General features: G+C 41.9%; 1 protein-coding gene across 1 annotated transcript in view; it reads right to left on the reverse strand.

Annotated features, from left to right (window-relative positions):
• LOC131773850 (uncharacterized) overlaps positions 1 to 13,987 on the reverse strand; it is a 26,863-nt gene continuing 12,876 nt past the window's right edge. Inside the window, exons 16-34 of the mRNA XM_059089807.2 lie at positions 12,998 to 13,477; positions 12,216 to 12,295; positions 11,472 to 11,856; positions 10,811 to 10,985; positions 10,348 to 10,471; positions 10,032 to 10,146; positions 5,494 to 9,075; positions 5,005 to 5,114; positions 4,549 to 4,667; positions 4,122 to 4,189; positions 3,906 to 3,998; positions 3,391 to 3,502; positions 3,242 to 3,272; positions 2,701 to 2,751; positions 2,228 to 2,333; positions 1,748 to 1,794; positions 1,584 to 1,627; positions 1,269 to 1,363; positions 1 to 1,135 (exon numbers count right to left, since the gene is read on the reverse strand). Coding sequence (XP_058945790.2) covers positions 873 to 1,135; positions 1,269 to 1,363; positions 1,584 to 1,627; positions 1,748 to 1,794; positions 2,228 to 2,333; positions 2,701 to 2,751; positions 3,242 to 3,272; positions 3,391 to 3,502; positions 3,906 to 3,998; positions 4,122 to 4,189; positions 4,549 to 4,667; positions 5,005 to 5,114; positions 5,494 to 9,075; positions 10,032 to 10,146; positions 10,348 to 10,471; positions 10,811 to 10,985; positions 11,472 to 11,856; positions 12,216 to 12,295; positions 12,998 to 13,477 — 6,080 coding nt within the window. The 3' untranslated portion in view covers positions 1 to 872. The remainder of the gene's footprint in view (positions 1,136 to 1,268; positions 1,364 to 1,583; positions 1,628 to 1,747; positions 1,795 to 2,227; positions 2,334 to 2,700; positions 2,752 to 3,241; positions 3,273 to 3,390; positions 3,503 to 3,905; positions 3,999 to 4,121; positions 4,190 to 4,548; positions 4,668 to 5,004; positions 5,115 to 5,493; positions 9,076 to 10,031; positions 10,147 to 10,347; positions 10,472 to 10,810; positions 10,986 to 11,471; positions 11,857 to 12,215; positions 12,296 to 12,997; positions 13,478 to 13,987) is intronic.

Below are 13,987 nucleotides of genomic sequence, written 5' to 3' on the forward strand. Positions count from 1 at the left end.
TGAAAAGAAACAACAACAATAAACGCCTCTTTATTTGAAATAAATTTTTACATGGCCAGAATATCAGCCCTCTCCTCAAATTAATATTAAGTCATTCTCAAATTTGAAGTGAAGCGCGATTGTAACTACGCTAGCGCGGCTTTGGAATCACTTGAGTAAATAGCTAAGATTCGCGCTCTTTGCTAAATCTCTGAAAACTTAATACATCTCTTCTTTATATGACAAAAAAAAAACAAAACATTTATACCAAGGATAATTCTATTTACAAATTTTAATTTAAACTGGTAACTATGCCAACCCACCATAGCTTCGGTAATCAAAGATGTAAAAATCCTTTAAAAACGTTTGCTGAACAAAAGTGAAGCAAGCGAAAATTTACTTAAAATGTGGAACTCAAGCCAAAGTAATCGAGTTTAGATAGGTTTAAATGCTATTTCGATTAATTTCGCTCGAGTGCTTCCGAATCTTTGCAAGATTTCTCGGAAGGTTTACAAACATTTCCACATTTCATTACAAAACAAATTATAAACTTTTCCTCTGAGAGAGTACAAAAATCTGTACACAGAAGTATATATTAAAATAACATTGATTGTTTCAAACCCCCCCCCCCCTCCCTTAAATAAAAATTAAAAAATGAAGTTTCTCATAGTCACTGCAGAACCAAACCAAGGTTAAACATTTAGTTCTAAATCTACTATGGCGCCTGAAAAACGTTGTAGAACGCAACAATCTAAAACAAAATTTAGTACGAAAATGGAAAGGACAACTTCCGAAGAGGAGGATGTCACAGAAGCAAATCGACTTGGAACGCAAAGGAAAAAGAAGCCCCACCCTTCCTTCCCACCTCTTACACAAGGTGTCTACACGTGTCGTCACATGGACCGACCTACAGGACTTGAAGGAGTACTATTACTAATCTGACTACGAATACTGTCACGCACAGTTCTCACGCATGAGAGAATCTGGAGCCGAGTGTGGGTCATGGAACCTGCATCCCAGCTCCGCGAGCGTACGGCTCGCTTTCGGGGGGTGCCAGTCGAGCGCGGTGGTTCACGAGCCTGTGTCTCCATATATGGAAAATCAGTTGAGGAGTCTGACATTGGAGTTCCCAGCGGTGTTTGGAGAGACGTTTCATCTATAAAGAGAAAATGAAGCAGAAAACACGTGTGCAACTCCCATTGGATAATAACGAAATCGTAGTTGTGACTGCAACAAGCAAAGAATGAGACAAACAGCTGGCACGCGCGTATTGCAGCAAGCTAACGCACCTTCGGGAGTGGAACAATATACCACTGCCGTAGTTTCCTTGCACATACTTTCAGGATTCGGCTGTTTTAGGATCAGGTTTGTTGCTTCCCTTTCCCTATAATAAAGAAAATAAAAGATAAATATTAAAAAAGCGGCTTCCAAATATTTGGAGTAATTTCGAGATCCTGTTATTTACTTTTACATGCATAAACGTATGAGTATACGAGCGTATATGCGTATGTGAAAACGTGCACACGTGTAGAAGCATACGCACGTGCGTGCGTAATTGCGTGCACACGTGCGAGCGTATGTATGCGTCTGTTCAAACTCCTTACCCCGCAAATGACGTCAAAAACTCTTTAACATTCATAACCCCAATCTAAAAGAGGAAATAAACGAAAAAATTATATCTTTCGAATGAGGAAGAGCACAGCTAAAATAGATTCTAATGGCCCCTAAGAATAGGAAAAATTTAATCTGCACTGGCTGATAAGCTCACCCCTCGCTCAAAGAACCACGGTACTTCCATTCTGTTCTTGTCCATATCTGTGATCAAGAGAAACACTGATTTTAACGAAACATAAGCCATTATTTTTCATGTTGAGGAAGGGACATTCCCTCTTTTGTGCTCGTAACATTGGAGCATACTTAGAGGAAAAATAAACACGAACTTTAAATCCAACGGAAATACAAATCACTTCTCATTGTTCTGTGCTGCAGTTCGGCTTGAGTCTGGGTGGTTCGAATCTTTCAAATTCGTAATAGAGGTACAAAACCGGTACTACTGTCCTGGCTTACCATAGCTGTTGCTCAGTGGTTAAACATCGGGGCGCAAAATCTGGATGGTATGGATTTTCTGATGGTATTTCGGTTTCGATTTCGATAAGGAGGACAATGACTTTTTATTTGAACCACGCTCGTAAAAACGAATAACACCCTTCTTTAAAATATCATAGGCAAAAGATTTCTACTGACGCACCTGACAACAGAATCACGTGTCTGTAGACAGACACAAGTTCAATTTGTAGCTTGAGCGAGGTCTGTAAATAGCGCTGGGAAGACGGAATGCCTTCTGTTACGTAACCCTGGTCGAGAAGAACAAAACAAAAGCATTTTGAAATCAAATTGGTTCGAAAAATTGATATGTTCAGCATTGAAATTTAACAAAATTCCCACTGTAGTAGTTAGGAACAAAAGCGAGCTTTATTTGGCGAATCATGTTGACTGCTACGTAAAACAAAAAAACGAAATTTCTTTTCGACAATTCTCAAGGTAAACTTGCCAAAGTCGCATTTCACAAGATCTTTCCGTTTACGAATATCCTTGTTCAAATACTATCGGTATCGGACATTTCAAGGGAAACTCGTCAAATTTCTCCAACAATTTTCCATAATTTCTAGGAATGTTGCCAATGGATATGCAGCTTTCGACAATAACCGCAAATCCTCTCACCTTTTGAAGAACTGTAACAAAACCTTCGTTCTTGTAATCGCGTAGAAGATTCTAGGGGAAATACGTTGAATTCAATTAACAGTGGAAAGGATAGGGGGTTGGGGAGAATATAGAATCTTCAAATTATACATATCTTCTTCAGTCATGTAACTATTCCAAGTAAGGTCTCGAATCGATGTGTATTCAAGTGCACACATCAAGATAAATCCCACGCCCTTGAAATTATACGCGAATTACCTCTCACTCGTCGCATTATCTCTCGCGCATGTCTTTACAAAATTGAGAGAGTAAAGTTTTTTGGCGAGCTACGATGAACGTTACCGATTATTTCATTAGCACCCTTTTGCTATTTTGATAATGAAGCTGCACGCCAAGTAACACATAAAAAAAAACTAACAAACAAAACAAAAAACCAGAACAGAGGTTAATCTGTCCGTTTGGCGAGAGCTTATTGGCTTATAAGATAAGCAGAGCATAACACTTCAAAATGCATGCAAAAGCGCCGACTACGCGAACTAAATTGAACCAAGAGTGAACTTACCAGAACTCTGGAGTCTCTTCTCGTCAGTGGCCTGTAGCAAATTAAACCAAAACAAAAAAAACAAAAAAACGCAGGGATTGAGCGGAGCCAACGCGATGACAGGTTTTCTGAATAACGATAAAAAATTGACGAAGCCAAAACTGACTCACCTGTTCAGAGAAAGTTTCTTGTAGCCATTTCGGCTGATGTTCAAGACCCAGACGAACTTCTGATGAACTAGGCTTTGTTCCTTTAGGTAGCGTAACAGAGCATCAAGGTGATCTACGAGACGAAAGTAAAGCAAGAACGATACGGCTTAATAGTCAGGCAGCGAGCGAGAGAAACTTCCGGCTGCTGAAACACGATCAACACAGGGCTGAATAAATTCAAACCAGGACTGTACTGGGACCATTTAACGCTTGTGGTACAAGTGAACATTTAAGACTGGGCCAGAGGACATAAGTATCCCTAAGAGGTGCCGCATCTATATGTAACCCCTCACCCTGTCGCTCCCACCCAATCCCCTACCCCCCCATCTTACCTTTCACTCTTTCACTCCGCTCACCCCTCCCTCCTCTTCCCCCTCTCACTCCCCCCCAAAACCGTCTCACCTTTCACTCTTTCACGCCCCTCAACCTTCCTTTCCCCCCTCTCGCATGCAGATGCAGACTGTCCATAGACTCACCAAGTTGAATTGTCTTCAGAAAGTTGTCATCGGCCAGCAAGGCACCACCCGAAACAAAGATGTTCTCGTAAAAACGGCTTCCTTCTGTCACGTCTACAAAGAAAGACGACGTCAACTCCACTCAACTAAACTAATCAACTAAATTTTTGTGACGTCCCTTTTTTGCAGTGAAGTTAATAGCAGTCTAACGGTGAGGATGATGAATGTTTCGCATACCTGTTAGAGTATTAAACAGGGAGAACTTGACAAGTGGTGACATCTTCAGTCGGTACAAGTTGGCCAACCTGGTGACAAAGAGGTAAATATTGAGAAATCTTAAGGAATATCGGCAATTTTACAGTGAGTACAAAACACAGGAAGAGGATGATAACATAGCCCATTAACCACTTGTCACAGAGACATTCACTCGGGAAAAATTCTGGGAATAACACGCTCCGAAAACAGATTTAGCCGTGCCAAACACCAACTATTTCTTCCCCAAAGGAGAAAAAATAAAAGACAGAAGCAGCGTCTCTTTCAGCACTCCGGCTAAGTGAGTCGCACCCTCTATCTTGGAGAGGAGCCACCGTGCCCCCAAAAAGCAGAAGAAAAATAGTAGACTAGGTGAGACAAAACCATACTTATCTTCAGTTCCTTTATTTACCTGTGAACAGATGGCAAGTGTTTTTTTCTGATGAACACTTTCAGCTCTCGTGTATTTTCCTCCAAATATTTGGAGTTCCTGACATCCACAAGTGTTCCACCTGCTCTCAACATGTAGTTCTTACAAAAGAACAAACATACAGTATTGCAACCTTAAACAATTGAGCAACAGTGTACTATTGTTATCATAAAGTGAATGGCGATATCATGCAAAGTAACGAGGATACCGCGGTTTGATATGTGCGTTGGTTAAAACCTGTACAAACTGTCTCAGTAAAGGGACATTGATTTCTAGAGCGTTAAAGCTTCAAACCGCTAAAAGCGAAGGTCTGCCGTTCGCTTCATTGTTGGGGACTAATCTTTGATTCACAAACGTGACACCCCGAAAGATCTTTCTTTAACTGTGACTCCTTTCTAAGAAAATGGCACAACATACAACATACAACATACAACATACCTTCAACGCTTCACACTCCCTGTCAACGTCTGGTGAATACACAAAGAACTGGAACTTCCTGTTAACACCTGGCTTTTGACTTCTCTTCTGAATAGAAGGCTTCCCTGATACTAAAAGAAAGTACAACAACACACTATAACATGATTTTCACAGAGGAACGGAAAGTTGACTGGCGTTGAGGAGTCGATTCTGGTTCTCAGTGTTGGGAGGGCACCGCTCTCAAAATTGCGCCATTTCTGCACCCATAGATTTGATATGTCTAAAAATTATCACTACCTCAGCTCAGTATTTATAAATAAATAAAGTTAACGTTCAACTAGAGCGCTCAGAAAACAGAGAGGGATTTCGTTCGGTGTGGGAAACTAATAAGCATAAAAGCCCCTCCCCCCCCGAATAACAAACTACTTTTCGAGATGATACAAAACGCTATGTGCCTACAAAATACTAAGCACATGCATTTCACTAGTCAGTTTGAACAAACAAACATACCTCTACCGAGGTAACAACGTGCATCACTCTTTTCATTTGTAGACAGCCACTCTGGCTGCCCTACTCCACTTGGAGACTGCCCATCCAACGACCCCGTTCTGCAATCCTTTTCCTGTGGAGGGTTCGCTAAATGCGTAATATTGTTAAAGTTGAATACTCTGGAAGGACCCGAAGCTTCCTCCCCCACAGACACACCGCTGTCAGAGGGGCAGCTGCTCAGCTCCAAGTAGCTGCAATTTGCTTGACGAAGAATATCCTCCAACGAAGACACAGTTGAGGCAATGGTTTCCTCTGCGATGCGATCAAACGTTGACGATTGCCCTAACAGGTTTCTTAAGCCACCTATTGAGCTGAAAATGGTCTGCTCAGCACTCGCCATGAAGAGCGGATCAATGGGGCTCAATAGTTGCTCTTCAGATAAGTCTTCCTCCAAGTTTGCTGGTTCTTCTGCTCGTGGTTTGTAAACAGAGACAATGGGATTCTCCTGATAATTTTCATCTGTAACATTCTTCCTCGTTTTTCCTTTAATACCAATTATGCCTTCCTGTACACGCACTTCATCCTTCGCAAAATCAAGATTTTCTGCTTGCGATCTCCCTGATGTACCTTTAGGATTTTCCACCAAATTATTATTGGGGATAACGTCAGGACTATCTCCACTTGATTTGTTGGAAGTGACTGATGAACACTTCAGCAATGACTCCACATCCACTTCCATATCAATTTTTCCTACTCCTAGATCATTTCGAGAGACGCATGAAAGCGTTTCTTGTCGTTCGTTACCAGAACAACCTGGAATCTCCTTGAGGGCGTCATTGTTCAAGAGTTCCTGATCATCGAGTAGGTTTGCATCAACATCAGGATTCTTCGCTGCTGATACATCTAAAGATTTCCCCACCGATACCTTATCGTCTTCAGCATGCAATTGAACACCAGCTGCTAAGCTTTGTTGGTTTACAGTGTCAGCAGAATCCAACTTGGCCGGCTTATCCTGAATTGAATATCCGTTAGAGCTTTCAATAACCATAATGGTGGCATTTCTTTCCTGGTCAGAGTCTATTTCCATATCACTTGTTTCTTCATGTTTTCTGCCGCTCTTTTGCACTGATTCCATACGAGTTGAAATGCAGACACCAGAGTTCGTTTTGGCATCATTTTCCTTCTCTTTCAGATCACTGTTTCTGTTGCCGTTTGTGTTATTGATTTGAATTGAATATCCGTCAGAGCTTTCGGATTTTTCTTGATCAGAGTCTATTTCCATATCACTTGTTTCTTCATGTTTTCTGCCGCCCTTTTGTGCTGATTCCATACTTGTCGAAATGCAGACACAAGAGTTTGTTTCAGCATCATCTTTCTTCTCTTTCAAATCACTGTTTCTGCTTCCGTTTGTGTTATCGATTTGAATTGAATATCCGTCAGAGCTTTCGGATCTTTCGTTATCAGAGTCTATTTCCATATCACTTGTTTCTTCATGTTTTCTGCCGCTCTTTTGCACTGATTCCATACTTGTCGAAATGCAGACACAAGAGTTCGTTTTGGCATTATCTTCCTTCTCTTTCAGATCACAGTTTCTGTTGCCGTTTACGTTATTGCTTTCGGTGTAAAACTGCACCAAAGCCGAAACCACCGAATGATCCATTACACTCTTGGGTGGTCGCCTATCTTCATCATCTTCATCTTTATTGGCGACTTCTGAATCCGATGGAAATATTGTTGAATTGCCACTTGCCTCTGTCGGAGACAGAAGTTCTGAACCAGGAGGACAACTATTAACAGAGCTACATGCAACATTCCTCGGGAGCGAAGGACGAAGAGGAAGAGGAGGGAGAAGAAAGTGTGGAATGTGGGTTTGGGGAAGAGGTTCCAGAGCTGAGGGCACTGTACCTGGAACTAGTTTTAGCACACCAGGATCACAAGACGTCAACACACCAGCAGCAGCAGCACCAGCAGTCGTTGAAGGGGTTTTGTGGGCTTTGTTGAGCTGATCTGAACTTATACCGATTGAAGCCTCAATTGGCAATGCATTGGCAACAGTGGAGGCTGTCCTCTCGTGACCTGAGCCATCTGTCTTCTCTTCTGCTGCCAAGGTTTCAACAGGAGCTTCATTCATGTGATTCTCCTTCCTAGTTTTAGGATCGGAAATCTTAATACCTGCCCGTTTTTCTCCTTCTCCTTCTCCTTCTCCTCTTCCTCCACATCCATCAGGACCTAAGTCAGGCTCTGCGAGCATCTTTTCTTCTCCTGTTTCGCCTTCATTAGGACACTTCGGAGTTTCATGACCAAGACTACCTTCCTCACGAGAGTTATTTTCAACATCTGGGGTACTCTGTCCTGCTAAACTTGGTTTTTGGTCTTCGAAGATTACAGATCCACTCCTCACAACCACAGCTTCGTCGGCTGTACTTTGATTCACCTCGACATCTTCAGTAACCTCCTTGACGTTCTGCGGCGTATCGCTTGTGTCTTTTTCATGTTGTGAATTCAAATCCAAAGAAAAATCTCCGATCGACTTTAACTCGTTCACATTCTTCATATCAGCAGTTACACACAGGTTTGCCTGTCTGTCTTTTGCTTCACGATTCCCCTCAGAAACAGCATGGTGTAACACTACATCATCTGCAATATCATGCATATCTATGTCGAGCGGTTGATGCTCTTTATCCTCACTAGAATCGAACACTTTGGTTGGAAAACTCTTAATTACTGCATCCTCTTTATGAATGAATGAATCACTCTCTGCGCCAGCTACTGGCCCTCTTTGTACGCCATCTCTCCCACACTCGTTTCCCTGATCCCCCAACGACACATCGTCGTGTTCTTCCTCTTCTTCAGACGAATCTTTACCCAGGTGAACATGTGAACAGCTGGTCTCTGGATGATTTGGATCATCGTTGTTTCCAGTAACTCCTTCCACCTCTGTAACCAAACCTTTTTCGAAAATAATTGAAACTTCTTTATCACACAACAGATCATCCGTCTTGGGATGAACAGAATAATCGCATTCAACATTAACATCAATGTGCTTTTGTGCAAAATTTTCAACCGGAGTGCAAGGTGATACCGAGTGATTAACATGCGCGCTTTGTACAGAACATCTCTCAACATTCCCATCTTCCTTTGAAACAGAAACAGAACTGGAACTTGCTTCTTTATGAAAAGGAGTAAAACTTTCACACTGCGTCTCCGCGTTAACGTCATCAAATGCAGGTTCTGGAGTATCTGCGTCCTCTGTACACGGCCTTGAGCTTTGACATAATCGCCTCAATCGCTTCTTGGCTCGACGATATAAACGTTCTGAAGATCTGCGTTTAGATTCTGGGGTAATTTCAACAGTGCAAGTTTGGTCCGTTCCAATGGTGGCCAGTTTAGCCCCGTGGTTCTGCCTTCGTACCCAGTTTTCAAGCTGCACTTTATTCATCCACGCAAAAACATATATGTCCCATTTTTCTGGCTTTTCAATCCCGCCAGATTTACCGTGATTAGCAGTTTCTGCATCTTGAACCACCTTAGGTCTCTTGTCAGGGCTGTCTTCATCACAACCAGTATTTTTTCCAGTGGCGCTTTGACTTACTAACTTGGAATCTAAACCACCAGAAAGAATCCAAGCAATTCAAAAATATATATATATATATGTATATTTTGTAATTTCATTCCCTAATTTCCCTCAGATGATAAGGAGACCATGCCTTTCTGATTTCACTTCTATGCCCTCAAACGAAAATCATGGGAATGACACCTCTTGCTGGAGTTTATTAAAATTTGTCCACGGCGCTATAGCACTTTTCGATTGACTATGGAAAGTAATCTAGAACTGCTTTGGTTCTGCTTCAATGCGCTTTGTTATCAGTAACGAGACCACACCCTAGCTTTTCAACCAGTCAGATGCAGAAGTGAAACCAATCCTAATTAATTTCATTATTGTTCGGAAAAAAAGATAAATTCAAGGATAAAAACACATCATTGACAGCTACTCTCAACTGTTCACAATCTCTTTGAAAATATCTCTCAGGAGAATATTTGTCCTTTCAGTGGCGCGCTGATTCCTTTCCAAGGCCGAGCACGCAATTGTCAAAACTCGGGAACCTAGCTAGCCAGCCAGTATGGATGAACTGAACCACCAATCACAGGAGAAGAAGGGTAAACAGTAGATCCTCGAGCCCAACTTCTCTCCGTCTGTGCCTACGTACTAAGTCCTTCGACAGATCATCAACCCCCGATGACTAATGACACAGAGGTGACACAAACGTTAACCCTTTCACTCCCAAGAGTAACTAATAAGGAACGTCTCCCTACAATATCAACATATTGTCCAGTAGAGAGGTGATTGCAAAAAGGGAACTTATTGACTTAGGTATGCTGTTTGATTTAACGCCAAATTCTCCGAGCGAAAACTGAAGGGAAATAAGGGAAACTGTAAAGAGAACCGATCTTTTGATCTTGGGAGTGTAAAGGTTGAGTGTTTGGTTAAGATTGTGAACGAGCATTGCTGAAAGTAGCTGATTCAGATGTATCCCTAACCAAGTGAATACAACACCTGCCTTCTCCCCCAACTGAAGTTCCCTGGCTGTGTGACGTTCCCTGGCTGTGTTTGACCTCTTCACGGCTCTTCCACGGATATCTATTCTCGCGAATTGTTGTGCGATGCTTTCCTTCCTATCAGAAAATAATCATTCAGGTAAAAAAAAATTACACCGTATGGACAGTAAAAAATATTTCTGAAAGGTTATTTTTATCGAGAAAAAACAGGCCAAACTTAATTGTATCCAGTAATGCTAATCACTTATCGTTTTGTTGCAAAACTGCATCTTTTCGAGACTATAAAGCAAATGTGGCCGAGTAACTTAATTCGACTACCTTCTGTGTTCCTCTAGGTGGTTTTTGGGCGCTATCCCTGTGTGACTTGTAATGTTGGTGTTGATGATCAGGGAGTCCATGGCCATATTCAAACACTTCAGACTGAGGAAGCTCTTGACCATACCTTGAAATAAAACAAGGAGAACAACATTTCTGAAAGTAGAAGGCTGACAGGCCAGCGTGGACACTATTTTGTTTCTTAAGTTATACATTGAGAGCTACTCTGTAAAAGATGTCGTAGGCGTTCCAGGAACTTCGAGTTAATCGTCAGGTAAATTCTGAACGTGGAATCCATTCACACATCTTAACCTATAACTGGTAAATGGTGCACGGACATTTGTGAATGTGAACCCCTTCCGTTTCCCTTTGAAAAATCCAAACGACGCCCAGTCATTATCAGTCCTATTCCCTAAGTAAAAAGAGAATGGTTCATCTATCAAAATAAAACCATTGGTCAACAAACCTTGCAATGTCCTCATCACTTTCGTGTGCAGACTGTGAGATATAATGACCAGTGCTGTCATCCAACGACAAAGATTCTTTGTGAACTCTGGGCACCACCAGCTCTGTCGGACCCAGACTTCCCAATCCCAAGTCACGTTCCTCAGAGGTCGTAGTTTGGCAGAAGAAACCCTCAACTAAAAAGCAAACGCAACGAAGCTTAATTTTGCTTCCTCTGTCTCAAGTCGTGGATCTTCCAATAACACGACTTATGAGCACTTTCTCCAGAAGTGGCACGCTATAATATTATTCAATGAGGCTTCATGTACACGTCATACAAGTCAATGCGACGCTTTTCCTACTGTGACGAGGGGGCTTCCAGATGCGGTTATTCAATTTCCTTGGGTTCTTTGCTTCCTTTGTTTACCTCTCTCTCTCTCTCTCTCTCTCCCTCCCTACCACATTTCGAGGTGAGCAGTTATTCCATAAACCGGTACGTCGGTGTTGAGTCGACAGAAAGAAGCGCTATCGCTCGATGACCTCTAGGTTGCTAAGGTGATTCCTACCCTCCTCTGTGGCTACCTTCAATTTACGGTACCTTCCCTCTAATACTATTAACCATGAGTTTTCACTCTTGTAAAACTAATTATAAGTCTGAACATTAATATAACTAAGACACTAACCTGGCCAAGATGATCGTGATATACAAGGTTCTTGAACGACATCCTGAATCTTTTCCTCTCCAAAAGCATACGGTACTTGGCTTTGTTCCACCCCTACAAGAGGGTGCTCTTCAAGGTATGCCGGTGGAGATAAAGTTGGCGACAACATCTGTAAATCGGACACCTGCTGATGTTCATCGCTAACGACAGCTCCAGCTGGTTTGGAAACTTCATTTGATTTCAGTGGTGCAGCCCAGAATCCCAGACTCGGGTGAGTAAAGTCCATGGCTGGAGTGGCCGTTTCAGGTGTGTCTGGAGTGGTTGGCCAGCTCTCAAAATCAGAACTGAGCTCACCTGGACTTATGTCTTCAAGGTCACTGTACTCCATGTCAGTTAGTGGTCGTTTCTTTGTTGGCAAGGCAAGATACGGATTAGAACTTACTTGTAACAGGCCTTTGGGGTTTCTAGTACATTGTAGCATGAAGAACACTTAGCGGAAGTAATATTTAGCGAACTAGCTATTTATGTATTTTGCAGGAACAAATTTTAGTGACCATGATCATAATAGTGAATTCCAAAAAGAAAACTTTGGTGCGTTGTTTCTTCAACTATTCGGGTATTTTTATTAAAGAAGGAACAGATTCTGCAGATTGGGTGAAGTTTGATCACACAACGAAAGTTATCTAAGCACGCTTGACAGGGTTGCATGAAAGATCTACAAAATACACGCCAACATATATTTGTTTCCGTCTGAATGCGACTCACTTTTTCTGCTTCTTCTGTTTCAAGCAGATCTGCCTCTTCCTCTTCCACTTCTTCTTCTTTCTTTTCCATCTTTAAAGGATCTAACGAAAAGAATGTTTCAACACTTGGTTATTTCCTTAGAGGGCATAACGTTTTAAATAGTATGTCTGTGGAATGTAAACAGGCCAGATTTTAATTTTACACTGTTTATCTAAACACCTTCTTTTTGTCTGTACGATGTGTTTCACAAGAAAACGTCAGAAGTAAAAGAGAAGTAAACGAATATATAGTTTGGAGTTAGTTTGGACGCAGAGTTCTAAATTCAGTTCACGATTACATACTGTAGCCTACGCTTCTCTAAATGCAATACACACGATGCTAATTTTAAGCTCAGTCACTGACTACAAAAAGATGATATATATACACTCATAAAAGAGGGGGAAAAGGAAACCGATTCAAGTCTCGATAAACGTAATATTTGAATTTCAAAAAAGACAAACGATCCAAGCAGTTTTGTGTTTTGGTTTGATTGAGACAATTCTCAAAACGAATATGTAATGATTACAAACAAGAGACCAGTTGATATCAAACCTAAAAAAAAAATTTAAAAATTTAAAAACACTTCTATTTTAAACAGTATGCGTATCAACAGGTTCATCGCATCCTTGTCTATCTTCAACTGACGACTGGAAATGGAAAAACAATGAAAATGTTTTCTTCTGTTCGCAGTTCCTCGCCTATCTTGCTCTACCCTTGTACACTTCCCTAAAGCGTACTAACTTGTAAATTCTAAATTTAGTTACCTTGTAAAATGGTGATCTTCAATCCACCCTTCAAATCGCTCACAATTCGTGGAGGCAGTTCGCGCCTCGACAAGTTGGATACGCGCTCCTTTGGTTGCCTGCATGGCTCTTCGTTTAACTGCCCATCTCTGTGAGAACCATCCCTATGGGAGCCGGGGGATGCCATGCGGCCTCTCCTTTCGTGTACGCTCTTCTTGCTTCTCTTTGTCGGAGAGGACAACTCAGAGGAGTCATAATCTTCGCTTGAACTTTTCCATAGCTTTCTTTTTTGTGCTGGAACCGTCACGTACCTTTTCCGCGCTTTGGGTCGTTCAATGAGGGCGCTGGAACTATCTGCTTCATTTCGGACCACTTCTAGTTTAGGTGTTATCAGCTCTTCAGGCGTTTGGGTTGGCACACTGGTTGATGCTTGATTGTCAGTATTGCGAGTTACTTTCGATGACCATCGCTGTTTTAATTCAATATCGAAAGATCCATACTCTGTAGACGCAAAAAGGACAACATACGAATCATCAGTTGTTTACATGTGTCACACTCCTGGCAGACTAATGCTATTTTCACGTTACCATGCCTCAGAGTCAAGGTCAGGTCTTGACGGCTTAAAGGCCAATAACAGCAAAAGCTTGTTCGCGGTTTCTGGTCTATTGGAGGCAGCCATCCCCTCCTAACCCCATCTCTACGTATCTTTTTATTTCCTCTTAGATTTTTACCCTTAGATGGTGGAAAGGGGCTAGCCCGGGTCCCGTGCGTGGTCGCTGCTCTTCACACTGAACTAAGAAAGTTAAGTAACGAGTTGTGTCTGCACCTAAGCTAAGTATCTCATGCAGCCAAGGTGTTCCATAGTTTCTGACGCATGAGGTAACCAGGAGTATTGAGACTCCCCCTGGATGAGATGCCAATCCATTGTAGGTCATACGGTTTCCTTGAAAAATTATTTGCCGATACCCATTTATACTCCTGGGAAGAGAGTGGCAATGAGCAATTAAAGTT

This window comes from Pocillopora verrucosa, chromosome 14 (genome assembly GCF_036669915.1).
Source record: "Pocillopora verrucosa isolate sample1 chromosome 14, ASM3666991v2, whole genome shotgun sequence".
In the NCBI taxonomy this organism is placed as follows: Eukaryota; Metazoa; Cnidaria; class Anthozoa; order Scleractinia; family Pocilloporidae; genus Pocillopora; species Pocillopora verrucosa.